This window comes from Notolepis coatsorum (assembly GCF_963971535.1).
Source record: "Notolepis coatsorum genome assembly, chromosome: 6".
NCBI classification, from domain to species: Eukaryota; Metazoa; Chordata; class Actinopteri; order Aulopiformes; family Paralepididae; genus Notolepis; species Notolepis coatsorum.
In genome coordinates this window covers 162607796-162633772 of record NC_140170.1, presented here as the reverse complement: position 1 = coordinate 162633772, position 25977 = coordinate 162607796, and the positions used below count along the sequence as shown (strand labels likewise).

At 44.6% G+C, this 25977-nt stretch overlaps 1 protein-coding gene across 1 annotated transcript in view; it reads left to right on the top strand.

Annotated features, from left to right (window-relative positions):
- Positions 1-304: 304 nt before the first annotated feature.
- gnl3l (G protein nucleolar 3 like) overlaps positions 305-25977 on the top strand; it is a 33428-nt gene continuing 7755 nt past the window's right edge. Inside the window, exons 1-12 of the mRNA XM_084317682.1 lie at positions 305-369; positions 479-522; positions 5764-5871; positions 6538-6654; positions 6761-6844; positions 9927-10062; positions 11457-11560; positions 14580-14724; positions 16807-16894; positions 22753-22930; positions 25019-25161; positions 25800-25936. Coding sequence (XP_084173808.1) covers positions 357-369; positions 479-522; positions 5764-5871; positions 6538-6654; positions 6761-6844; positions 9927-10062; positions 11457-11560; positions 14580-14724; positions 16807-16894; positions 22753-22930; positions 25019-25161; positions 25800-25936 — 1297 coding nt within the window. The 5' untranslated portion in view covers positions 305-356. The remainder of the gene's footprint in view (positions 370-478; positions 523-5763; positions 5872-6537; positions 6655-6760; positions 6845-9926; positions 10063-11456; positions 11561-14579; positions 14725-16806; positions 16895-22752; positions 22931-25018; positions 25162-25799; positions 25937-25977) is intronic.

Genomic DNA, 25977 nt, shown 5'->3' with positions numbered 1-25977 from the left:
AGTTTCATTGTGATATCTATTAGTTAACTTTTTTACCCTATTCACCTGCAGTGTCTCCCCTTAAAACACAAAAGGCAATAAACAGACACTAACCGGCTTTTGTTGAAATGTTATCATTCACACAACAATCTATTCACATAGTCAGACCCTACAAACAATTTGGCATCCAAAAGACTTTGCTACATTTAGGTGGTGGTGGTACCGATATATATATAGTCTGGCTATAGAACTGCTCTGGCCCATGGACTAAAAGCTGCGCGTTCTTTTATTTTGAAGGATAACCGGGTGTTCCCGATGACGTCACGCTGTACGCATGTTGGCTCTCGTGCCACACACGTGAAAGCTTTGCTGAGGAAATGTCGAAAACCAGTATGTATTTGTTTGATTGCATATATAACTACATGTGTGAATTAACTAACGTTACATAACTGATGTTTTAAAATGCCCGCTGTGTTGTTTTGATGTTTTCTCGTTGCAGAACAAAAACGACAGAAACGCCTTGCCCTCCGTGGAAAGATTAAGGTAACGTTGTTAATGTTTAGCTAAACTTGCTAACGTTACAGTAGGCTTGGCAGCTGAGGTTTGCCAACGTTACCCTCTCGTCGTGATCATGATCGGATCATGTTATTATGTTATCGTTGTTGTCGATTGTAATATTAGCAGACATGTTTAGAGACTGTGCAATAAATGAGAATTGTGGAAAAGTTGCCTGTTGTGACTAAAACTAGCATTTTGTAGCCAACAAGTTGTAGCTCAGAAACCACAGGGAATTAGAATTATATTGGGAGTATTTCATTTCACATACTGTTGCTAACCTATGTAAGCACTTGCCTGCTTACAACAATATTACAATGTAACGTATTAATTAATATTTTTTGCTTTGTTTGATGTCTAATGTGCTTCTGTTCAATTCCATAATGACTTTAGAATGTCCCCACCCACTAGTGCAGTTGGCATATTTAGCTCTGTGGGCTGTGTTGTAATGAGTACAATTTTAGGGTAAGCTTAACTTTCTCCAGCCCGTTAGACACACCATCCACATTGTGAATGAATGGATGAATGAATGAGAACTTTATTTAACAGATTGCAGAATGGGTACAATACAGTACGGCTCAATACACACAATTGTTAAGGGGATGCAGACCAGAGAAAGACGTTTGTCTTGTTTACATCAGGGTCCCCCATTTTCAATTCATAGTGACATTTATGACATACAACATACATGCCATTTATGGCATAGGGACATACAGGTATATAGTATAGTGTAGCGCTGAGAAGAAGGAGTCGGAGGCGGTGTCTCGAAGTTAAACCTAATTCCTTTATTCATCAGCGTAACAACAAGTCGACGTAGTCGTGTCGACAGTAAATAAGAATGCCGGTGGCAGGAAGTGCCACCCTATAAATCGTCCGGGGGGAACTACCATTCCCAACGAGTTCCTTGTGAATTATGTACAGTCACTACACAAGCCCCCCCAGAATTCACCCATAGTCAAAATCCCCCCGGCGTGGGGGAACAATTGCCCGGCCTCTGCGTGTGCGGAAAGCCGGGGGCGGGGAGGGCGGAGTGGCATAAGCGCCCGCGCCGTCCACGACACCCGGGGGCACGAAACGGCCTCGGCGAGCGCGGAAAACCGGGGGCGGAGAGGGGAAAGCGTCGCAAGCGCCCGTACCCTCACCGACACCCGGGGGCGCTGGCATCGGTGAGGCCGCCGGTGGCTCTGTGGGCGGTGGCACCCGGGGCAACGGCGGACGACCCCTGCGGGGGGGAAGGGCCAACTCCAAAGGCTGTGAAACGTCTACGTGAGCGGGCTTGATCCTGTCTATTGACACGGTCTCCGTCCTACCGCCCATGTCGACCATGAGGTCCTTGTTACCGTGTCGCAGGACCCTAAACGGGCCATCGTAAGGGGGGCGTAGGGGCCCACGGTGCGCATCGTGGCGAACAAAAACATACTCCGCCGTGTGCAGGCTGCGCGGCACCCGGGAAACGGGGGTACCATGCTGCGACGTGGGAATTGGGGCGAAGGTCTGAGCCGCTTCTCGCAGGGTGGAACGCTGGCTGGCCGCGGACCAAGGGGTTGTCGCGTCCGGAATGAAATCCCCCGGGACGCGCAATGTCTGGCCGTATAACAGTTCCGCGGACGAGGCCTGCAGGTCTTCCTTGGGGGCGCTCCTAAGTCCGAGCATGACCCACGGCAGCTTATCCACCCAGTTGCCGTCCGTCAGGCCTGCGCGCAGCGCCGCCTTCATGGACCGGTGGAAACGTTCGCATAGCCCGTTGGCCTGCGGGTGGTACGCAGTTGTACGGTGCAGCTTAACCCCCAGGCCGCTGGCGACCGCGTTCCAGAGCTCTGAGGTGAACTGCGAGCCCCGGTCGGAGGAGAGGTCAGACGGGGTCCCGAAACGTGCGATCCACGTGCTGATAAAGGCGCGGGCCACGTCGGAAGAAGACGTCGAGGCGAGGGGAACGGCTTCCGGCCATCGGGTGGTCCTGTCCACCATAGTGAACAGGTAGGTAAACCCGTGAGAGGAAGGAAGCGGGCCCACGAGGTCAACATTGACGTGGTCGAATCTCCTCTCGGGAACCACGAATGTCACAAGCGGGGCCTTGGTATGTCGGTGCACTTTAGCCCGTTGGCAGGACACACACGCGTCGACCCAGGCCATCACGTCTTTCTTGAGCCCTCGCCACACAAACTTCTGTGACACCAACCTGCTCGAAGGCTTCCTACCGGGGTGAGACAGGTCGTGCACAGCCTCGAAAGCCCGCCTGCGCCAGCCTATAGGGACCAGCGGCCGGGGTTGCCCGGTGGAGAGGTCACAGAGCAGGGACGCGCCCGAGCCGCCAATCGCGACGTCTCTGAGGCGCAGACTGGTATCCGCTGTCCTGAGGGCCTGGATGTCGTGGTCGGAGGCCTGTTCCGAGCCCATGGCGACGTAGTCGAGGCCCAGTTGCACAGCTCCGATGACGACCCTGGATAGGCAGTCTGCGACCACGTTGGCTTTCCCGGCGATATGCCGTATGTCTGTCGTGTACTCGGAAATGTACGAGAGTTGGCGCTGTTGTCGCGCGGACCACGGTTCAGCCACCTTGGACATGGAGAACGTGAGTGGTTTGTGGTCGACGAAGGCCGTAAACTCCCGGCCCTCCAGCATGAAACGAAAATGGCGCACCGCCAACCAGAGACCTAGGAGCTCTCTGTCAAATGCGCTGTACTTGCGCTCCCTGGGGGTCAGTTGACGGCTGAAAAACGCCAGCGGTTGCCAGGCGCCGTCAACGTATTGTTCATGCACTGCGCCCACCGCGTAGTCTGACACGTCGGTGGTAATGGCGACCGGGGCCCCCGGTGACGGGTGAGCCAACATGGCTGCACCCGCCAGGGCCGCCTTGGTGGCCGCGAAGGCTGTCGTCCTCTCGGCCGTCCAGTCGACCGGCTGGTTGGGGGACTTGTCCTTCAGCGCCTCGTAAAGCGGCCGCATGGTGTGGGCCGCCCGGGGGATGAACCGGTGATAAAACGTCACCATCCCGAGAAATTCCCTGAGCGCCCGGGCCGTCGGGGGTCGTGGGAAAGCGGAAACGGCCTCCACTTTCGATGGGAGGGGGGCGGCCCCCCTCCTGTCGATGAGGTGTCCGAGGAACCGTATGGAGGTCAACCCGAACTGACACTTAGCCGGGTTGATGATTAGGCCGTTTTGGCCCAGCCTCGTAAAGAGGCATCGTAGGTGCTCCAGGTGCTCTTCGGGCGAGGAGCTGGCGACGAGGATGTCGTCCAGGTAGACAAAAATAAACGGCATGTCTCTGAGCGTCGAGTCCATTAGCCTCTGGAAAGACTGTGCCGCGTTCTTCAGTCCGAACGGCATCCGTAGGAACTCAAATAGACCGAAGGGTGTTACCACCGCCGTCTTCGGGACGTCCAAGGGGTGTACCGGCACTTGGTGGTAACCGCGTACCAGGTCTACTTTCGAAAAGAACAGCTTACCCGCCAGGTGCCCTGAGAAGTCCTGGATGTGGGGGACCGGGTAGCGGTCTGGCGTGGTAGCATCGTTGAGGCGTCTGTAGTCCCCGCACGGTCTCCATCCCCCGTCCGGTTTGGGCACGATGTGCAGCGGCGAGGCCCAGGGGCTGTCCGAGCGTCGGACAATCCCCAACTTCTCCATGTTGGCGAACTCTGACCTAGCGACTGCTAGTCTGTCAGGGTTGAGCCGGCGGGCCCTAGCGTACACGGGAGCTCCTTGAGTCTCTATGTGATGCTCGACCCCGTGTTTGGTGGTCGCGGCCGAGAACGTAGGCTGTGTCAAGCCGGGAAACTCCCGCAGTAGGCGTTGGTACACGTCACCTTCTGCGAGCAAGCTGGCCAGCCCGCTGTATACCACTTCATTGCGCACACAAGTCAAGGAAGCGTACGTCTGGGCGTCTACCAGGCGGCCGTGCCTCACGTCCACGAGGAGCCCATGTGCGCAGAGGAAATCCGCCCCGAGTAGTGGGAACGAGACGTCGGCCGTGACAAACTCCCACGTGAACCGCTGTCCCCCGAAACACAACTCCACGGTCCTCGTGCCGTAGGTGCGGATCGGGTTACCGTTGGCGGTCGTCAGTCGCGGACCCCCCCCCCCGCCGGCGGTGTCCTCCACCGTCGCCGGTAGGACGCTCCTCTGTGCTCCGGTGTCGCAGAGGAATTCTCGACCAGAGAGTGTGTCCTTAATGAAGAGTAGCCTGTTCGACGTACCTGCGCTCACGGCCGCTACTGGGCGCAGGTGTTGGCGTTTCCCGCCCTGACAAAAGTACAAGGCGGGCGGCACTTTGTTGCTTTCGCGCCGAAGCGTGCATGGAAATAACCCAGGCCTGTGTCATTATTGCCGTCGGCCGCGGCGCCCCTCTCCATCTTCGCCCCTCCCCCTCTGGGCATGTGCGCCCGTGTCGGGGCCAGCACCTCTGGGGCTAAGTGCTGCGTGGCCAGGTAGAACCGATCTGCCTCCTCTGCCAGAGCACGGGGATCCACAATGTTTGTATTGGCCAGCGCCGTCTGTACCCGTGGCGGCATGTGTCTGAGGAACAGCTCTTTAAATAAAAAGTTCGGCTGCTCGGCGCCCAGTAGATTCAGCATCATCTCCATATGCGCCGACGGCTTGCTGTCTCCCAAGCCACGTATATCCAACAAGCGTCGGGCCCGCTCAGACGGCGACAACTCAAAAATCCTGAGTAGGTGCGTCTTAAACGCCTCATATCTATCCTGGGCCGGCGGAGCGGTAATGAAGCCTACCGTTCTCGCCGCCGTAGTGTTGTTCAGACTCGAGACGACGTGGAAGTATTGAGCGGCGTCATCCACGATTCCCTGTAGGGCGAATTGCGCCTCCGCCTGGGCGAACCACGCGGCCGCCGACTGCTCCCAAAACTCAGGCAGTCTGAGAAAACCAGCGTTGTTTGCCATGTTCGTCGTATTCTCCGCCTCGGAAACTTCTTCGAGACTAATGTCAGGGTCACCAGTGTAGCGCTGAGAAGAAGGAGTCGGAGGCGGTGTCTCGAAGTTAAACCTAATTCCTTTATTCATCAGCGTAACAACAAGTCGACGTAGTCGTGTCGACAGTAAATAAGAATGCCGGTGGCAGGAAGTGCCACCCTATAAATCGTCCGGGGGGAACTACCATTCCCAACGAGTTCCTTGTGAATTATGTACAGTCACTACAATAGTAACATTTAGTAAACAAGACATGCACGTTTTACATCATACTTAGCATAATAAGATTTGTTCCTCCTCTCTAAAGACTAATGCCGGACAGAGTGATGCTACAGGACAGACTAAGCATGCAGAGCTGTCTTCTCCTCAACACCCCAAGGCTCGCAACAGGCCAGAAGAAACCAGGAATCGAAGGGTAAATGTTGAACTTTAAAGGGGCTCTTACGCGGAGTGCTATCTATCCATCAAGATCGTTTCGATGTGGTTTGCCTAGTTTTGGAGATGTCTGCTGCCACTTCAATACAATGGAGCTGAATGCACTCAAAGCTCACTCCATTTTTTATTAAACTTTAAACTTTAAAAAAAAATTTAATCTCAAAAGCGATTCTCTTTTCTTATATATATATATATATATATTCTTTTTTTCAAAAGAGAATCCACAGATGATCGTGTGATCATCAGTCTCATGTAGGAATTATTATTATTTTCTACCAAAGTACACCTGCCATAATAATAAATCAGGGTGTACTTTGGTAGAAAATAGTTCCTACATATGAAACCGTTCACAACAGTGTTGTGTTATCTTGAGTAACCGGGTCATGATTTATGGAAATAGACACTGCTTTTGAGTTTTTTGAATATATTTTATTGGTGCTTTGAGCGCCATCTTGTATTGAAGTGATAGCAGACATCTCCACAGCAGATACATAATCTCCAACTGGATAGATAGTATTCCAGGAATTTTGGGTGAACTACCCCTTTAACATCCAGCTGAACCAAAACACACTTTACAAAATGTGAAATAAATTAGTTATAGAGTCAGAGCTTTTAACTCTTTTGAATGCACACCTTGCTGAATCAGCTTCAGGACCTCCAAGAAAAGCAAAAAATTTCGAGAGAAAGAGAGTTGATGAAGAGGAGGAATATACACACCTTTCAGAACGACATCTTGCAGCGACAAAGAGCGTTTGAGCAGAAGGTAAGTCCGCAATCTAATGGAAACGCACCACGATACAAACATAAAATAAATGCATATTATCCAGTTAACAAGCAGTGAGCTCTTTGTTTTTCTTTCTGCTTTTCAGGAAACGGAGATGCAGAGTTTAGAGAAGAACACCAATTTTGAAACTGAGAACTCTAGAAAGGCTTATTATAGAGAATTCAAAAAGGTAGGTCACACACACACACACACACACCACAGACACACACTAGAGCTGTCCCTGAAGCCTGTTTTTAGGATTCGAAGTTTGGCAGGGTTTTTCGAACGGATGTTTTTAATCATATGAATACATTTTCTGGCTCAGTACGGTCGAGTCTTGACTTTAGGCACATTTACACATATAACGTAGCGTATATTACATTCACGTATATAATGTAGCGTACATATGTGCATATTGCTGCAGTAATATTTTTTTAGTAAAAGTAGTAGTATCTACTTACTGGTTACAGGAGTCTTCAAAAACGTTTGGATGGTAATCCATTTTGTGAATGCATTTGTTGAAATAGCATCTTTGTTGTCATATTAATGTTAGCAAGCGAAACCTGCATAGCGCGACTAACGTGCATAGCATTTTGATTCATAATAGGCTTGTTTGAGATTACTTTCAGCTTGCCTCGAAAACAAACAAGCGTAGCCGATTACAACCGGGGGAGGAGTCAGAAAGTCGAACACTTCAGAGTTGACTATAGCCTGCTCGCCTAGCATTGGCAGATATCACGTTCATCCCCCTCCCTCCCCCCACACACACATAATATATTGAAGCAAAACAGAATTATTCAGCAGACGCTTTATCATTCAAGTCAAGTGCAACGAGATATAGGCCTATATAATTTCGGCTAATTATAATTTCGAGAGCACTGATAATGTTTGGCCAGCTAATTATCCTTTGGATTTTATGTGGGGGGTATAATGAGAACAGGTAGAAAATTAAGAAATACTATAACACTCACTCATTCACACAAGTTGATGTGAATCAAGTCTTATTTTATTATTATTATTATTATTATTATTATTATTATTATTATTATTATTATTATTATTATTATTATTATTATTATTATTATTATTATTTTTGGATACAGGAGTTTGTGTACCAAGAGCTTCTTCAAATAACTTTCCCATTATATTTAGTTCAGGGGGGTTGATACTGTTATTTCGATATAAACAGTATAGCCAAACTTATTTTCGTTGTATTGTACTTGTGCTGTATGGTGACGATACATTTGAAATTTTGAATATAATCTAATCTCATTTTGGGAGATTATATAAAATATTATTATCATCTGGAGTTGTAAATCGTTGTCGCGCTACGGAGCATGTGTGTGTGTGCAGGATACAGAATCAGCTGCTGCATCGTTAACACTTTCACGGCCAACCACGTATCAATACGTGTTTGCTCGCCAACGGTTCAGCCCCATAAACGTATATATATGTTTTTAGATCGTTTTTTTTTCTTTTATTCGATCTTAACTCATTCCCCGCCAATGACGAGTATACTCGCTATTGGCCGCCAATCGTTGGACGCCAACAATGAGTATACTCGTTATTTGATCGTTATTTATTTTATTAGCTATTTCCAATCGTTATCCATCCAGGGAGCCTGTGTAACCATAGGGAATGAGTCTGAGATCGCAAAAGTCCAATACCGCCGCCTGGTGGTATGCGGCCGATGTTGCACTCCCTTTGAGACTCTGTGTATGGGGGCTGTGTGTCGATGAAATTCCTCTGGGCGGACTTTTATAGTAACCTGGACCGAGGGCTTTACCTGATCGCATTGAATAGTTTTCGGGACCCCCGATTCATTAGGCTGTGGTGGGTTATGTCGTGGCCCAAATGGACATACGATCTACCAGATGGCAATCAAATAATTGGAATATTCTTTTTGGAATCTCACCGGCCACAGGTAAGAGTAATTTAACAGCAATTTCAGCTTGATTGTGCCTTGTTTTCATAGCCATCAGGGCGATCAGCGTATGCTGTTGTACTAACGAATGCCGTTATTGACGATCAATTAATCAGAAACGACCCCCCCCCCCTTTCATGCATTCATGATGGAACATAATATACCGATATATACATATGCATTTGAATTTTTTATTGTAGCATGTATAGGGACGAAATTACAATGGATTAAGTATAATATGCGTCACGGCCTATTACTAGCCTCCCAGGAATTACCCTAAACCACTCTAAAACCATACTTATATTCACCACGGTATAAAACGGGAATGTATGTGAACGTGAGCGTTATGAAAATTAACTCAAAATTTATAATAATTAATGTTTTTGGTATCTGATTCTAGGGACATCTATGGATCTCAGGGAATGTATTCCCAGTGTCAAAAATACTGTGTCTGTTACTAGGCTTGAGTAAATTGTAATTAACCAAATGAGAATATCAATAATTTTTTTTTTTATCTTTAACTGTGAATAACACCATGCTAAAATTTACCAGACCTGAAAAATCTAAGCAAATGAATAAATGGAAGATGATTAAACAGAAGGTTTTGTAGATGCAGTACTGAATTCTGCCATCCAGACACATGCCATTTGAAATATGATTATAGAATATCAGGCCTAAAATGGTTATGCGATTAAAATGCGATTAATTAGATAAATTAATTACAAATCCTGTAATTAATTAGATTAATTTTTTTAATTGCCTGGCGGCACTAGTTAAAATACAATTTATTTTGAAATATTTTCTCTTGCTAGCTTTTAAGTTCTTTTACAATGTAGCGCTTTGCTCCACAACTATAAAGCGCCCTACAAATCAAATATATTATTATTATTATTGTATTATTAAAGCTAGTTCTCTGGTCATGCATCCACTCAACTCATAGAAAATACAGCATCAGGCTATTCTAAAAGTATTGATACTAATACTGATACTAATAAAGAGTATTGAACCGTTTTTTAACAGCTGGGTATCGAGATACCTTTCTAGTATCTGTATCATGCAACACTAGTAAAGACGTTTATTTTGACATTCTGATTTAAGAACTTTCTAAATAAAAGTAAATTTATCTGACTGCTTGTATTAATTGATGAAAAAGTAGCCTGCAGTAATATATATTATAAAACTGAGGATGTAATATATTATTGAGCTGCATCGAGATGCATCGTAGAATCTAATCGAATTGTGGACAGCTGAATCGTAATCGAATCGTGAGGCCAGTGAAGATTCACAGCTCTAACAGACACAGACACACCACAAGTGATCAGTGCTCTAACGTGTTGTGTTGCTGAAGGTGGTGGAGGCTTCAGATGTGATCCTGGAGGTCCTGGATGCACGTGACCCTCTGGGCTGCAGGTGTCCCCAGGTGGAACAGGCTGTTATCCAGAGTGGAACCAACAAGAAGATAGTCCTGGTGCTCAACAAGATTGGTAGGCTGGCCTTCAGGATGCATGTTTCATGTTGGCTATTCTGCTAATTCTACGCTGTAAGTGGTATTTCTGTGTTAACACTTTCACTGCCCAAGCTTAATTCCTTTTTACCCCCTTGAATGCCCAGCACCACTTCAATGTTAGCGTTAATATCGCCTAATCTATGTTTTAAAATATGGCATGTGTCTAATCTGCCCCGTAGCTTATCAAAGACTCATTTTCCAGTCAACATTGTCGTAGCAGATTGTTTTTTTTATCGCTTCATAGTTCATTTCTGTTTTCTAGCATTTTGAAAAGCACTCGATTTCACGGAAAATATTTGACATTCCATGATAATCGCCCTTTACTGGAATATTCTAGAACGTTGTCATTTTTCGGCCTATTTATGAATCGTTTTCAAATAAACGCTAGATTATCGATAGTATATGTGTGCGCATGCACGCTCGTGCCGCGAGCTGAAAATCGATTCTCCTAGTTACTGACCGCTCGCACAGCCAAACAGCCATATCACATAATCACATAAAAGCTTATACCGTAATTCCTCTAATAGTGACCCGGGCTTGTATTTGCTTAAACTGTAGCGTGTACCAGGCTTTTATTAGGAGGAGGCATGTATAAGAGAGAGGCCTATATTTCTAATTTTCAAACGGATCATAATGAATAAATCAACATTTTGTGTCAGTTTGAACCCAGTAAAATGTACTGTTAATTTATTGAAACCAAGTACTGTATGAAATAGTAAACAGTGCAATTACAGGTGGTCACTGGTCATTTCAACGTTTTCAAAGTGAAATCAAGTAACTTTACCTTAGCAGCTCAGTATGCAACTCAGTATATTAGTAACCCGGCTTGTATTAGGAGGTCGGCTTATAATTGCTTAGCTCACATTGCTCACTGCTTCATCTCCCCTTTAACCTTCTGTAGTGGTAGTGAAAGTGTTAACTAGGGATGTCCCGATCGCATTTTTTGCTCCTGATCCGATCCCGATCATGTGATTTTGAGTATCTGCCGATACCGATCTTTCACATTAGTAACCGATTTGACGCATTTGTCAGAAACTGGCAAATTCTTCTGTTCTGTGCGACAATAAATAATTTAATGATGATATGTAATTTAAAACTAAAGCCTCAGTATGAGTTTAAGAGACATGAACATGGTCATGTTTGTTGAATACAATGTAAAAAAAAACTAATAATTTTGCTCCCGATTTCCCCCCCCCGATCTTCTGAAAATCATGTGATCGGATCGGGACATCCCTAGTGTTAACCCTTTGCAGTGTGGTAGTGAAAGCATTTACCCTTTGCAGTGTGGAAGGGTTAAAGGAGCATACTGGTGTGATTTATCTTTTCTTCATCGGTTAGCCTGTGCTTACATTTATTTCACTTTATTTACAGATCTAGTATCAAAGGAAATCGTGGAGAAATGGATCAAGTATCTGCGCAATGAATTCCCTACAGTGGCCTTCAAGGCCTCAACTCAAACTCAGAACAAGAACTTGGTGCGTCATATTACCTATGATTTCTCTTTTTATTAGTGGTCTACATTAATGCTTTAGAATAACATGAATAGGTTGATTGTATATTTAATTATATCCAAGTTCAAGTTTTGTTTTATTTGTCACTTGTATTGCTTGTGAAATGCTTGGTTCTGTATGACCCTCCTGGAATTGTGCTTCATACAGTAAAAAGGTAAAATAATAAAGACCAAACACTAGGGGTGTAATGGTACACGTATCCGTACCGAACCGTTCAGTACTGGAGCTTTGGTTCAGTACGCACTGTGTACCGAACAAATGCAACGGTACGTTAACGGAATGCACATGCAGAACTTTTTTTTGTGTGCAGAATTTTATTCAAAACTCCCAAGTTCACCCCTTCCCAAAATATAATTTGTGCCAAGTGTTCGTTCAACCCACGTAGGGCTGGGCGATATGACGATATTATATAAATATCGGGTACAGTTCATTAACGATACACTTTTTAAACGTATCGTGGATATCGTGATGTTTTGCCCAAGAGGCTTGTGTTGCGTCAATCTGGTCCACACGTTGACACTTTTGAACAGCGCCGCCCCACACACACTACTGCATCAAAAGTTACTACTTATGATAACAAAGGCATTCGTTTTGTGGCATTGACGTTATATAGTTACACTTTCAATAACATCAGCGTATTTACATAGCAACGACCGAGGTCGACCTAGATATAGCAAGCATTAGCCGTTCATATCTCAGCCCGTGCTGACTCCGTTGTGCCCATTCTGCGGTCTGTTAATAACGTTTTCAATCAGACAGATGTATGGAAATGCTTTTATTATAACATCCGTTACAGTAAAATCATTATGCCTCCAGTCGTTTAGTCATTCTGCAGAGCTAAAAGGTAAAAGTCGGCCGCGGCGAGCTACCGCTGCCATTGTTGTTTTCATTGAGCTCTCCAATAGCGGAAGTAAAAAATTAATACGCGCTTGCCGATTGGTGCTAAGAACAGCAGGGCGGGTGCAAGCGATGTGACGTAATTGGCAGACGCGACTGTCAATCAAACTGATTCTGTTTGCCGACTGAATGAATATAAACGTTATTAACAGATTGCAGCATAGGTACAATACAGTACAGCTCAATACAACAACAGTCAACAGTGGACTGGAGGATGCAGACCAGAGAAAGACTTTCGTCTTGTTTACATCAGGGTCCCCCATTTTCAATTCATCATATTTCGTATCTAAATCATATAATATCTCATTGCTAAATATATGCAATATATAATCTAATAATCCAATAATCTAAATCTAATATATAATATAAAAATGCTAAATGCATGGGTATTTTATTTTGTCTTTAATGTTAGCTTGCAAACTCAAATACTGTCTTGGTAAGCCTCATAATGAATTGTTTGGGGGGAAAAAAGAAAAACATCGTGATGCGTATCGTGTATCGCCGAAAGGTCAGAAAATATTGTGATATCATATTTAGGCCATATCGCCCAGCCCTAAACCCACGCACAACACTGAGCGCTTACCTGTAATTTAACATAGCCTCATAGTGTGGCACACACACACCCTCACTCTCTCTCTCTCTCTCTCTCTCTCTCTCTCTCTCTCTCTCTTCTCTCTCTCTTCTCTCTCTCTCGGACGCCCAAAGGGCCGGAAGTGGCCCGTGGGCCGTAATTGCCCAGGTCTGGATAAGATAGTATGTTGTCCTTTTTAGGTTCCTAGTAATTGGATGTCTGGCAGCAGTCCCTGCCCACTGTTGTGGAGCCTGATGGGTGTATGAGTCTGTGACTGAACGTGCTTCTCATCTTGACTAGCTCGTCGTAGAGGGGGTGGGAGGGATTCTCCAGGATAGCAGCCAGCTTCCTTCTCATCCCCCTCCCTGCCACCACCTCTAGTCTGACCAGCTCGACTCCCACCACGGAGATAGCCTTCCTCACCAGCTTGTTCAGTTTGTTGGTGTCCTGTTGAGTTGATGTAGCCCCCCCAGCATGCCAGTGCCACAGCATAGAAGAGGACGCTGGCCACTACAGACTGGTAGAATGACTGCAGCAGTCTATTGCAAACATTGAAGGACCCGAGTCTCCTCAGGAAGAACAGCTTTCTCTGTCCCTTCCTGTAGAGGGCCTCTGTGTTGTCCGACCAGTCCAGTTTATTGTTCAGGTGTACCCTAAGGAACTTATATGACTCCACCACCTCCACCTTATCCCCTAGGATTGGGATGGGAATCGGGGGGGGCCTCTTCTTGCTCCTCCGGAAGTCCACCACGGCTCCTTGGTTTTACTGGTGTTGAATTGGAGGGGGTTGCTGTCGCTCCACCCCACAAAGCTCTCCACCAGGGCTCTATACTCCTCCTCATCGTCGTCGGTGATGTAGTTTACGATGGAGGAGTCATCAGAGAACTTCTGCAGGTGGCACCCGCTTGAGTTGTCGCAGAAGTCTTAGGTATAGAGGGTGAAGAGGAAGGGTGACAGTACAGTTCCTTGGGGGGTGCCGGTGTTGCTCACCTGTACGTCAGACTGACTGTCCTGTAGTCTGTCGTACTGTGGTCTGTCAGTGAGGTAGTCCTTGATCCAGGCCACCAAGCCGTGCTCCAGCTGCATCACAGAGCTTCTCCACTACCAGTGACTGCTGGATGGTGTTGAAGGCACTGGAGAAGTCGAAAAACATAATCCTCACTGAGCTGCGCGGCTTCTCCAGGTCCGTGTACGCTCTGTGGAGCATATAGATGATGGCGTCCTCCACCCAGATGTTTGTCTGGTATGCAAACTGCAGGGGGTCGAGGGAGTCACGCACCAGGGGCTTGAGGTGTTGCAGGACCAGTCTCTCGAACGCCTTCAAATTTGTACGAATAAATAGATGAAATATGGTGTAGTGTTTAAAGTGTTGTGAATGTTTAAAGTGAGTGTGTGCATATGGATGTTGTGTGCAGTGAATGTAGAATGGATGAGTTAATGTTACAGTGAGTCCACATTGAGCAGTCTGATGGCCTGGGGATTCCAGTTAAAACGTATTGTTTTTCCTGTGAACAGAAGCGCAGCAACGTGCCAGTAACGCAGGCCACAGCAGAGCTCCTGGCCAGCAGCGCTTGCGTTGGGGCAGACTGCCTGATGAAACTGCTCGGGAACTACTGTCGCAACCTGGATATAAAGACTGCCATCACGGTCGGTGTTGTAGGTAAGCCCCGCCTCCTCATGCTGTATTTATAGTATTGGATCGCAGGCGACTTGGGGCTAGATCCACAAAGAATGGATTGCACTGTGCAAGTTGCACCCTTAGTTTTTTCTTGATCCACTTTCTCCTTTTTTTCTATTTTTTTTCTCCCCTCCCCTGTCTTGAACGTTGCTCGCATGTGCCCCTCACTGGCCGGTTGTAGGGAGGATAGAAGCCCATCGCATGTCCCCTCCGATACATGTGTAGGCAACCAGTCGCATCTTTTCACCTGCCAGCGCGGACTCTCATTTGGCGAGGAGTAACGTGTAGGAGGCTCACACTGCCCCGCCATTTCCTGTCTCTGCTGTGCAGGCGCCCCAACCGACCTGTAGGAGTCGCTGTTTACAACGTCCAGATTACCACCCATTGACTTCCCACCCGCTAACTCTGCCAATTGAGTTAGTATGACGGCCGGCCCAAGCCGGAGGCAACGCCGACAGCCGGATTCGATACCGGTGTCTCGTGTGTTGGTGACGAGCGCAATGTCTGCTGCACCACCCGGCCGCCTAGTTGCACCCTTACTTACGGTGATTGATTTAATGAGAATTTTATTAACAGATTGCAGAATGGGTACAGTACGGCTCAATACACACAATTGTTAACACTTTCTTCGCCAGGCTTATGTACATCATTATACCCCTCTCTGCCAGCTCTATTTGTCTATGGAGAAGTTCCCCTTCTTTGCAGGGCTATAACTTTTTAAATTGTATTGCTAAATTGACATTACTATGGCCCATTCAACGTCAATTATCTATCGTTCAGGACGTAGGAACGTTATACTTTTTCATTCACATATTCATACTAAAATACGGTCTAAAGTATAAATATGTTTTTATTGTTTTCTGCAGCTTTCTCCAGAACGTGATTTATAGCCCTAAATGCATTATATTGATGATCAAATACAGTTTGATAGCGATCTGCGCGAGATAAAAAATGTCAAATGGACGTGCTTCTAGAAGTTACTACTTATCATCTGATGTTGACCAGATGGGGGGGGGGGGGTCGTTTATAATTCCGTGGCCAACGTTAGATGATTCATCTAGTGTGGGTGATATGATCATTAGAGCAGTTTATATCGAACACAATAAAAAAAAACGCTGAAACTCACCGTAGCTTCCTCGTAGCGTTGGGCGATGAGCGTGGAGCAAAAATATTCCTTTTATGGGATGTCGAAATATGCGATCCATCTCCAGGTTGTATAATAGTATATACGTCCAAATCATGTTGTTTATCGAGTTATTGGTAACGGATTGCTATCCATTGTGTCTAGCTCGAGTCCCGGGACTATTAGCGAGTGATCGGACAGAATTGGAATGAGCACCAGCTTCCGTTTCCGGTTTGGGCGGTCCGCCGATCGGCCACCAGATGGCGCTCTTGAACCGTTGGAGAGTTGAGAGGGGATCAACAGTAGATCTCAAGTCTCCGGGGGAGAAATATGATTGCGATCACAGATTTTTGAAATATTGATCTCAATGACGTGTTACGGCGTCATTGGCAGAATTAGCATGACTGGGAATGACGAGTTTAGGCGTCTCTGGCAGAGAAAGTGTTAAGGGGATGCAGACCAGAGAAAGACGTTTGTCTTGTTTACATCAGGGTCCCCCATTTTCAATTCATAATGAATTGTAAGAGGGTGCAACTAGCACCGTGCAATCCATTCTTTGTGGATCTAGCCATTGGTCGCCAAAAGCAGGTGAGTGCAATCAAATGACAACCGTGGCCAATGAACTCTGGCATTCACCATATAGGTTGGCTTGAAACATGTCAATACTATGAATTGTTACTTTAAAGCCCCCATGAAATCAAAATAGATGTTCGTCATTTCCTGGAAAACAAAAACAAATAGTTGATGAGTCATCCAGCACACGGGGCATATACAAATTTTGCTTCCAATGAAATGCTTTCTAGAATTACATTTACAGCACCTTGTAACTGAGCTAGCACTTTGCCTCTTTAACTGATTTCACTGATTCACCAAGTACGAGCACTAAAGCCTTGTTTGTGTTCGTGCATCACTGATAATCGCTATCCACTCACGTTTTACAGGTTTCCCAAATGTAGGAAAGAGTAGTTTGATAAACAGTCTGAAACGGGCACGGGCATGCAGTGTTGGAGCCACTCCTGGTGTGACAAAGTAAGTGCTTGTTAATAATTGACAATGTGTTAAAGTTATCCAGCAGAGCTTTTCTTGTAAACAACTCGCTTTTGTTCATATTCACATTTCCACCCGAATAGACCAGTGTTCCATTGTTGTTCTATAATCTACAAGCTGAATACATGTCCTACCTCTAATAACCTTTGCGAAGTTAGACAGGCAGCTAGCTTTTGAGGGAAATCATATATACCAAATCAATTTAAAACACAAGGGCATGCTTACATTAACCAAATAAAATCAAATTTATTTGTAAGGCCCGACAACACACGTTAATGTCCCCATGGGCCGTACACGTCTTCTTTAAACAAGTCAAGAAGAAACATCACAATAAGTCAAGAACAAAACAAGGTCAACATTTTTTTAAATAAATGCAACACTCTCAGACATACCCCACGCGAAGGTAAGGAAAAACTCACTAAAACCTAGCAATAGGAAAAAATGCACCACAGGCAATGTGGAGGAGAGAAACCTTAGAAGGGCCATTCAAGGGGGGATCTCCCTTCTTAGATGTCGGTGATAGTAGTGTTGCAGTGAAAACAGTTGGTAGGCATGCACTCGTGTGTAGTGAAACACAGATGAGTGCATGCGATAGCAACTGAACATTTAGAAAAATTAAAGATAGAGCTGATAGCGATAGCAACTGAACATTTTGAAAGATTAAAGATAGAGCTGATAGCGGATCTATTTGAGGCACAGGGGCGGCGCAAAGAGGGTCGCGTCCTCCCGGTCTTGATCACGGGACGTTCAACACTCCGGTCATCACTACGAGACAGCCGGAGACAAGGGGCAGCGCAGAGAGGGTCTCATCCTCCCGGTCTTCATCACAGGACGTCCAACACTTCGGTCATCACTACGAGACAGCCGGAGACAGGGGGGCACGCAGAGAGGGTCGCCTCCTCCCGGTCTTCATCACGGGACGTCCAACACTTCGGTCATCACGCCGGGACGCCTAAATTCTTATCCCAACGCATGTTTGCTTCCGCGTTCGCGTTTTGCGCTCTGATTGGCCACTGGCGTTTCTGGTCGCGCCAATCGTGTGACGGCAAGTTCTTTCGCTGGTTAAGCTTAGGCACTCTTTCGAAGTTGGTTAAGGTTAGAGTGTGGATCGTAGGCGTTAGGTAGTTTGCTGCTGGTCGAGGCGGAAATGGGCGCGTCACGCGATTGGGCGCACATGTCACATGACCAGAAACGTCAGTGGCCAATCAGATCGCACCAGAAACTGCAGTGGCCAATCAGATTTGCAAACCGCGAACGCGGAAGCAAACATGCGTTGGGTTAAGAATAGACGCCTCCGGGGCAGCCACTCACAGGGAGACGGGACAGGCGTTAGATAGCTCGCGTGATTGTGATGGGCGGACATAGCAATAGATACAAGTGGTAAGCATATATGTGGATAGAATAGATATATGAAGTAAGCATATTATGTGAATAGAATAGAAGTACTTAACCCAGCAATGAAACCACGTTGACAGACCACAAACAATGTTGACAGACCACGGACAGAAGACTGTAAGAAGCTGATCCATGGCCTCGGTGGTGCACGTAGAACAGTTACTGCAATCTCTGTGTATCATTCAATCATTTAATATCCGATTTAGAATCCAAAATCAGAACCAATAACGGGCTGTTTTTCATTGTTTTGATTTTGTTCTGAAGTATAAAAAAAAAATTAAAATAGAACATGAGAACATTTTGTTGTCTTTGATTTTGTCATTTTACATTTCTGATTTGTTGTGACCACAAAGTTAGTTAGACTTTTCTCTCTCTGCGCTCGGAACGGAAGGTTTTTTACCGAGTAGATCTTGGTCCCGCTATGCGTTACCATTACAGACGGGGTTACCGAGTGAAATAGACCACCATGGCTGCACTAGAACAATACGCTAATTTTATTGATTGTTTGAAGCTGGTAAGCATGACATAAGTGGAGACAACAGACCACATACGAGTTGCTTAAAGCAATCAATAACTCAGAACACCAGCACTTCACAAACACTGGTCTTATCATGTATCAGGGTGCAGGCTATGACAAAATACAGTATGCAACATCAACATCATCATGGCAGGTGAAAAAGTAGCCAAGCTTACAGTTCCTCTACATTTCTCTCCCAATCACACACACACACACACACACACACACAAACAAACACAAATTAGGGGGGAAATCGATAGCATGCTTGTCTCCCAAAAACACAAAACCCGAAGCCCACTTCTGAGTCCTAAATTCCTAAATCTGCACGTAATGCCAAACAGCCCATGACGGAACACAGGTAGATCATTGTATCGCAGAATTCACACAGTGAGCGAGTGGGTGTATAGATTAACACAGACTAACCATGTTCCATACAACGATGTTTAGGGTGACCAGGTCAAAATTGTTCAGTCGCAGGACAGCAGCACTGCTTTTGTGGGACAATGCGGGACACGTAGGTGAGGGGGGGGGAATACATGATTTCTATTAAAAAATGTAAATGATCATTTAAATGCCTTTATTTCATATTCGACTATATATAGCACATTTTGTTATTAAACTGTAGATGCTTCACCTTCTCAGCCACCACTGTCACCAACATCTTTATTTAATCACACTTTCATCATTAACCCTTTAATCGCCAAGGACGACTTTAGATGTCATTCCTCGCCATGCGTAATCTGTAAACGTTGCTACCTATCGTTATGAGCGCTAACCTTGCTACCTATATGTACCTGGAGCTGCTAACTGGCTCTATCGTTATTAGAGCTAACGTTGCTACCTATATGTACCCGGCGCTGCTAACTGGCTCTATTGTTATGAGAGCTAACGTTGCTACCTATATGTACCCGGCTCTGCTAACTGGCTCTATTGTTATGAGAGCTAACGTTGCTACCTATATGTAACTGGCTCTATCGTTATGAGAGCTAACGTTGCTACCTATATGTACCCGGCGCTGCTAACTGGCTCTATCGTTATGAGAGCTAACGTTGCTACCTATATGTACATGGAGCTGCTAACTGGCTCTATCGTTATGAGAGCTAACGTTGCTACCTATATGTACCTGGAGCTGCTAACTGGCTCTATCGTTATGAGAGCTAACGTTGCTACCTACTGTACCCGGCGCTGGCTAACTGGCTATCGTTCCTGTTTAAACAAAAATGTTAATTAATGGGAGCTTCCTCAAACAGCCATCCCTTTCCCGACAATCCCCTCTGCACGAACCCTTACATATGGTAATTAAACATTAAAACACCTGCGGCTTATAGTCCAGTGCGGCTTATATATGTACACATCATTCAATTTAGCTGCTGCGGCTTATATTCAGGTGCGGCTTATAGTGCGAAAAGTACGGTATATTTCTTCTCCCAGTCTCTGTTGTATGAGCAGTCTTTTTTTTTTTTAGGAGTTCATTTTCTCGTTTAGTTTAGCTAGCTAAACTTTTATCGTTTTCGGCTGTCTTTCTTCTCCACTTCAATGATTGCCACTGTCTACATAAAACCGTGTCATCACGCACCTGCACGCCACATTAACGACGCGGGACAAACGTTCCATTATCGGGACTGTCTCTGCGAAACGCGTGACAGGTGGTCACCCTAACAATGTTGCGTACAGCTAGCCTTTACCTCAGGGCTCGAGACTAACACCGTCCCGGGGACGATCAAATATGTATTTGGGACGAACACAAATCCTCCCCGGGACGCAGTGGGGACGAAGAGGATTTATTTGGAAAATGTCAACTGCGCATATCAGTGTATCACTGTCACTGGCAAATGGTGCGTGCCATCTTCTTAGTGCTCGCTTTAGTTGACAGTGCCACGGGACGACTGCACAAGACCCGCAAACATAGACATAGAATGCTTAAGCACGTGGAGCACAGAGGCTTTGCATAGTGGGCGTGTCAAGGCGCAATTGTCATTTCATAATAGACGCGGAACAGAGTGGACCTTCAATTCTAGAAGCAAACAAGCTCTTCAGTCCTTTCAGCAGTTTCTGTGTAATGTAAACTCTGCGACGGATCCAATGGTCTAACATGCTTTGCATCCTCGCCATTCTTGAATGCCCACGTTGCGCTAACATCTTAAGTAATGTTAACTGTTGATGTAGCCTCGGAAAGCTAACGTTAGATCCACTCCTAGCAGCCTATTGATGTAGCTTCAGCAAGCTGACGTTGGCTACTCCTAGCAGCTCTCTCTCACTCTCTCTCTCCCCCCTCCCTCTCTCTCTCTCCCCTCTCTCTCTCTCTGCTAACAATCCTGATTCGATTCTTGAACCTATTTCATTCCAAAGGAATATATTGATGGACATTAGCTATAGTATATAGGTCAGCAGCTGTAACAGAATATTTAAAAAAAAATTATGTTTCAACAACGACAAAAAAAGCCAGCGGTGGACCGACATAACAAACGCTGTCACTGTTTACTTGTGTAAGGACATGGTTCCTTTTCAAACTGTCGATAGAAAGGGATTTAAAGACATGGTCAAAACACGATCCAAGATATGCATTATCTGCCAGCAGACACTTGAGAAAAGGTTTAGCATTTTCTATTGCAGTTTTGCAATACCTCTGTACTATGTGAAATATGTCCTAGTAATACAAGAGTACAGTAATAGCTGCCATACCAGTATTTTACCCCTTCAGAAGCATTTATAGTGCTGTCGGGCGATTAAAAAAAAACGAATTAATTACAGGATTTGTAATTAATTAATCTTAATAATCACATTTTAATCGCATAACCATTTTATGCCTGATATTCTATAATCATATTTCAAATTGCATGTGTCCAGATGGCAGAATTCAGTACTGTATCTACAAAACCTTCTGTTTAATCATCTTCCATCTATTAATTTGCTTAGATTCTTCAGGTCTGGTCAATTTGAGCATGGTGTTATTCAGTCAAAGATAAAAAAAATTTTTATTGATATTCCCTGCGATCCATAGATGTCCCTAGAATCCGATACCAAGAACATGCAAATGGACCATATTAAAAAGTCTGTAAATGTGTATTCTACGTTCTTATGGAATGAATGAGATAAAAAAAAATTTAAAAAAATGTGTAATACATTTTGAGTTAATTTTCATAACGCGATAATTTGCTGTGTAATTAATCTAATTAACGCGATAAACTGACAGCCCTAATTTTAAGATAAATTAATATACCGTTACCGTCTATACTTCAAATTATACCGTGATATAAATTGTAGATCATACCGTCCAGCCCTAACACACACGCGCGCGCCTATCCACAGTATTACTCTGACAATATAATAAAGGTGTTTCAATATTGTTATTGCTTTGGTTGTTGTTTTGTTGTTACCTGTTGATATATATATATATATATATATATATATATATGTGCCTATTGTTAAAATAAATAATTATTTCAAATAATTATTATTTATTTCTTAATCATTTGAATGGTGATAACAACTATAGACGGGAAAACCAAAGTAAAGATACGACGTTTAGATTTTTGGGACGGTTTACATTCACTTTGTATTTCGGGACGGTTCCGGGACGGTGGTGAAAAAAGTTAGTCTGGAGCCTGTGTCCCTGCTGATAGTTATATAAAAACACATGGCTTTAGTCTCATCAAGATTTGAGGAGTTTGTAATGTGCCCAATATGTTCAGTTTGGAGGCAAAATCTAAACAACAAAAAACAGCCCATTATAGGTTTTCTGGCAGGAAAAGGGATTGGATTTTGATATTAGGAGATTACAAAAGGTTTTTGTGATTTCTCTGACATAATATTGTTAAATAGATATGACCGGGGAAATGAGCTAATGAGAAAAAAATATCTTTCCATTGAATTTAGTCTTTAAGGCTATTTAGCTCTCTGTGTCACTAATGCATTTTATGGATTTCAGGTGCCTTCAAGAAATTCATCTGGACAAACTCATAAAGCTTCTTGATTGTCCCGGCATCGTCATGGCAACCTCAACAACCGACGCAGGAATGATCCTCCGGAACTGCGTGAAAATTGAACACCTCGTAGATCCCGTTGCTCCCGTGGAAGCCATTCTACGACGTTGCAATAAAACACAAGTATGTTATTGAAATGTGTTTGAGCCATTTCGTTTGACACTTTTTGATTTGATTTGATTTATTGACAAAAACGTATAACAAAATTGACAGATCAACAACTTTGGTTGTTGTGTTCATACTACATTTACATTTAGTCATTTATCTGACGCTTTTATCCAAAGTGACTTACAAGTTCTGTACGACAAGTATCAGGAAGGGCACAACTCTATCAGCTGAGTAACAATGCTCATCAAAGTGTTGAGTGCTACAGTGTAGGGTAGTTTATTAGGACAAGTGCATGACAGTAAGGTTAGTTAGGGTTAGATTTATTTAATTTAATTTTTTCAGATAATGGTGGAAGAAGTGTGTCTTTAGTTTAGCCTTTACTAGGGCTGTCAATATTAACTGGAAACCTTAACATGTAAAGTAAGGCTACGTTCAGACTGCAGGCAAAAGTGGCCCCAGTCTGATTGATTTGCTCATGTAATTTTTTCATAATTGTGAACCGCACAAATCACATGGAATCTGATCTTTTCAATTCTCATTTGGTCCACTTTCATATGTGGTCCTGAATCGGATAACGTTACACAGGTCTGATTGGTTTTAATTACCGTAGATGGCCTCCACTGCATTTACAAGTTATAAATGAAACCATAAACTGTGACTTCAGTGTCATCCATGTTTACGTCTATCATCATCATCACTATTGTACATGCGGGTCAGTTCTGGAGCGTGACCAGTTCACTCTGAAATCTGATATTGGCCACATAAAAAGTAAAATGTAAAAATAATAATAATAAGGGCGGCTACGTGGCGTAGTGGGCAAGGCGCTCGCCACGAATGCGGAGACGCTGGGCTCGCCTGTTCGAGCCCAGCGCTCCACATTGCTTTCAGTTTAGCTGGTCGTTCATACTAATACACATTGGCCGTATTAGGGGGTGGGAAACTGATGGGTGGGGATCGGGCGTTGTGGACAGCGACTCCTACAGGTCGGTTGGTGCGCCTGCGCAGTAGAATCAGGAAGTGTCGGGCGCAGCGTGAGCCTCCCACGCGTTACTCCTCGCCACTGAGAGATCGAGCTGCGCAGGTGAAAAGATGCGACTGCTGTTACCTCAAGTACCGGAGGGGACTTGTGCTATGTATGACTTAGTCCACATTGCAGCCGGCTTGTGGGAGGCAAGAAACAGCGTTCGTGACAGGGGAGGGTTGAATTGGATGATACGAAATTGGGATGGGAGAAAATATAGAAAATGGGAGAAAAAGTGGATAAAAAAATAAATAATAATAATAATGTGAACAGCCAAACTAAAAAGTCTGATCTGAGCAATAAATCAGAATTGAGCACTAAAGCTTGCAGTGTGAACATAGCCTAAAAGTAACATAATTGAATCGCCCCTTTTGACTCCAAACCACCTCCCATAACTTCGAAAACAAGCAGCAAGTGGTCGGCCTGTTTACCTTGCTGATCCCTCGGACATGCATACCAGGAGGATGAGTGACCGTGACAGCCCTTGAATGGCAGATTTCATTACAAACAGACTTTTGGGTTTCATTGTTCATCATGAATGGTCTTTGAAGCGACAACATTAAGTGCATCTACAGGCTGAGCTAGCGATGTCATCTGTCAACACAGCATTAGAGAACAAATTATGTGTTCACAACCGTTGAATGTTATTGAAGACTCCTGTCGAACACATAAGTACTTATGATTAGGCATGTATTACTTATTATTACAACAGCCCTACAGATGTATTTTTTATTTGCGTTAATTATGATTGAATAATTATTAGGAATAATAATCGTAAATAAACGCCTATCGTGTGATTAACATGCTAAATGAATTTGTATTAGTTTGACAGCCCTAGTTTATATACATTGTCATGACCACCACTCTGATGTCTATAGTAGTAATACATGTATGATATGTATAGTCTATAGTCTTATTGTTTTGTGTTACTAACCCTGTGCACTGTATGCAGGTTCCTGTTGTACCATGTTTACACTTTGGGATTTAGTTTTAAGTTGCTGACTTGTTGCTGCACCGTTCTCACCAAGACACATTCCTCTAGTGAACAAAGTGTCTCTGACTCGTTATTGTTCTATCCTCAGATCATGGAACACTATGGAGTGCCAGACTTCCACACAGCTCTGGAGTTCCTGGCGTTGCTTGCTCGGCGACAAGGAAAACTGCGGAAAGGAGGACTACCTGATTGTGACAAAGCAGCAAAGAGTGTTCTAATGGACTGGACAGGGTGGGTGAATGTGCAAAAGATGATCTACCACCTTCTGTTACCATCTTAATATTTACATTTCATGTATTGATCGTTTCAATTATGTTTTCAGTTGCGTAATGACATCGTCTGTCAAGTTAAAACATCTGGTCTGTGACATTTAAACATGACAACAGTTATTCAGCTGCTATAATGCTGAACTTAAAAATTGTAAAGTAGGTTCGGGACCTTTCTGTATAGGGGTAGATGTATGCGAATCAGAGCCTGACATTTTCCTAAAGCAACAATGTGCGGATTGGAGCAGGCTACTGGACACCATTAGTAGTACCCATTCCAGCTATATTCTATCTGATCCTGCATGGTATTTTCCAAGGACCAGCATGAAGGTTGCTTCATGTTGTTTTGCAGAAACGGACATGGCAGGTTTGCATGTGGACGAGATTACGTAAATGTGTCTGAAATTAGATGCATGGGCCACAGAGGGTCACAGGTTGCACGTGAGGCTATGCACCTCTTGAAATTTTAACAAGGATGGCACTTAACAAGCACCTCTTGTCAATCCACAGCACATCCACTCACGCCATGAACCAACCTCGAAGTTGTTGCTAATGCTATACTGTAGTGTTGATTTGGAACATTGTCTATACTTTGTCTTGTAGGGGAAGGATCAGCTACTTTACACATCCCCCAGAGACGCACACGCTTCCCACTCATGTCAGTGCAGAGATTGTCACAGAGATGGGCAAAGCTTTTGACTGGGATGAACTGGAGAAAGGAAATCAGCAGGCACTTGCAGGTAGGTGCAACTATTTGGTCAGTTTGATGCAGTAGCCTGTT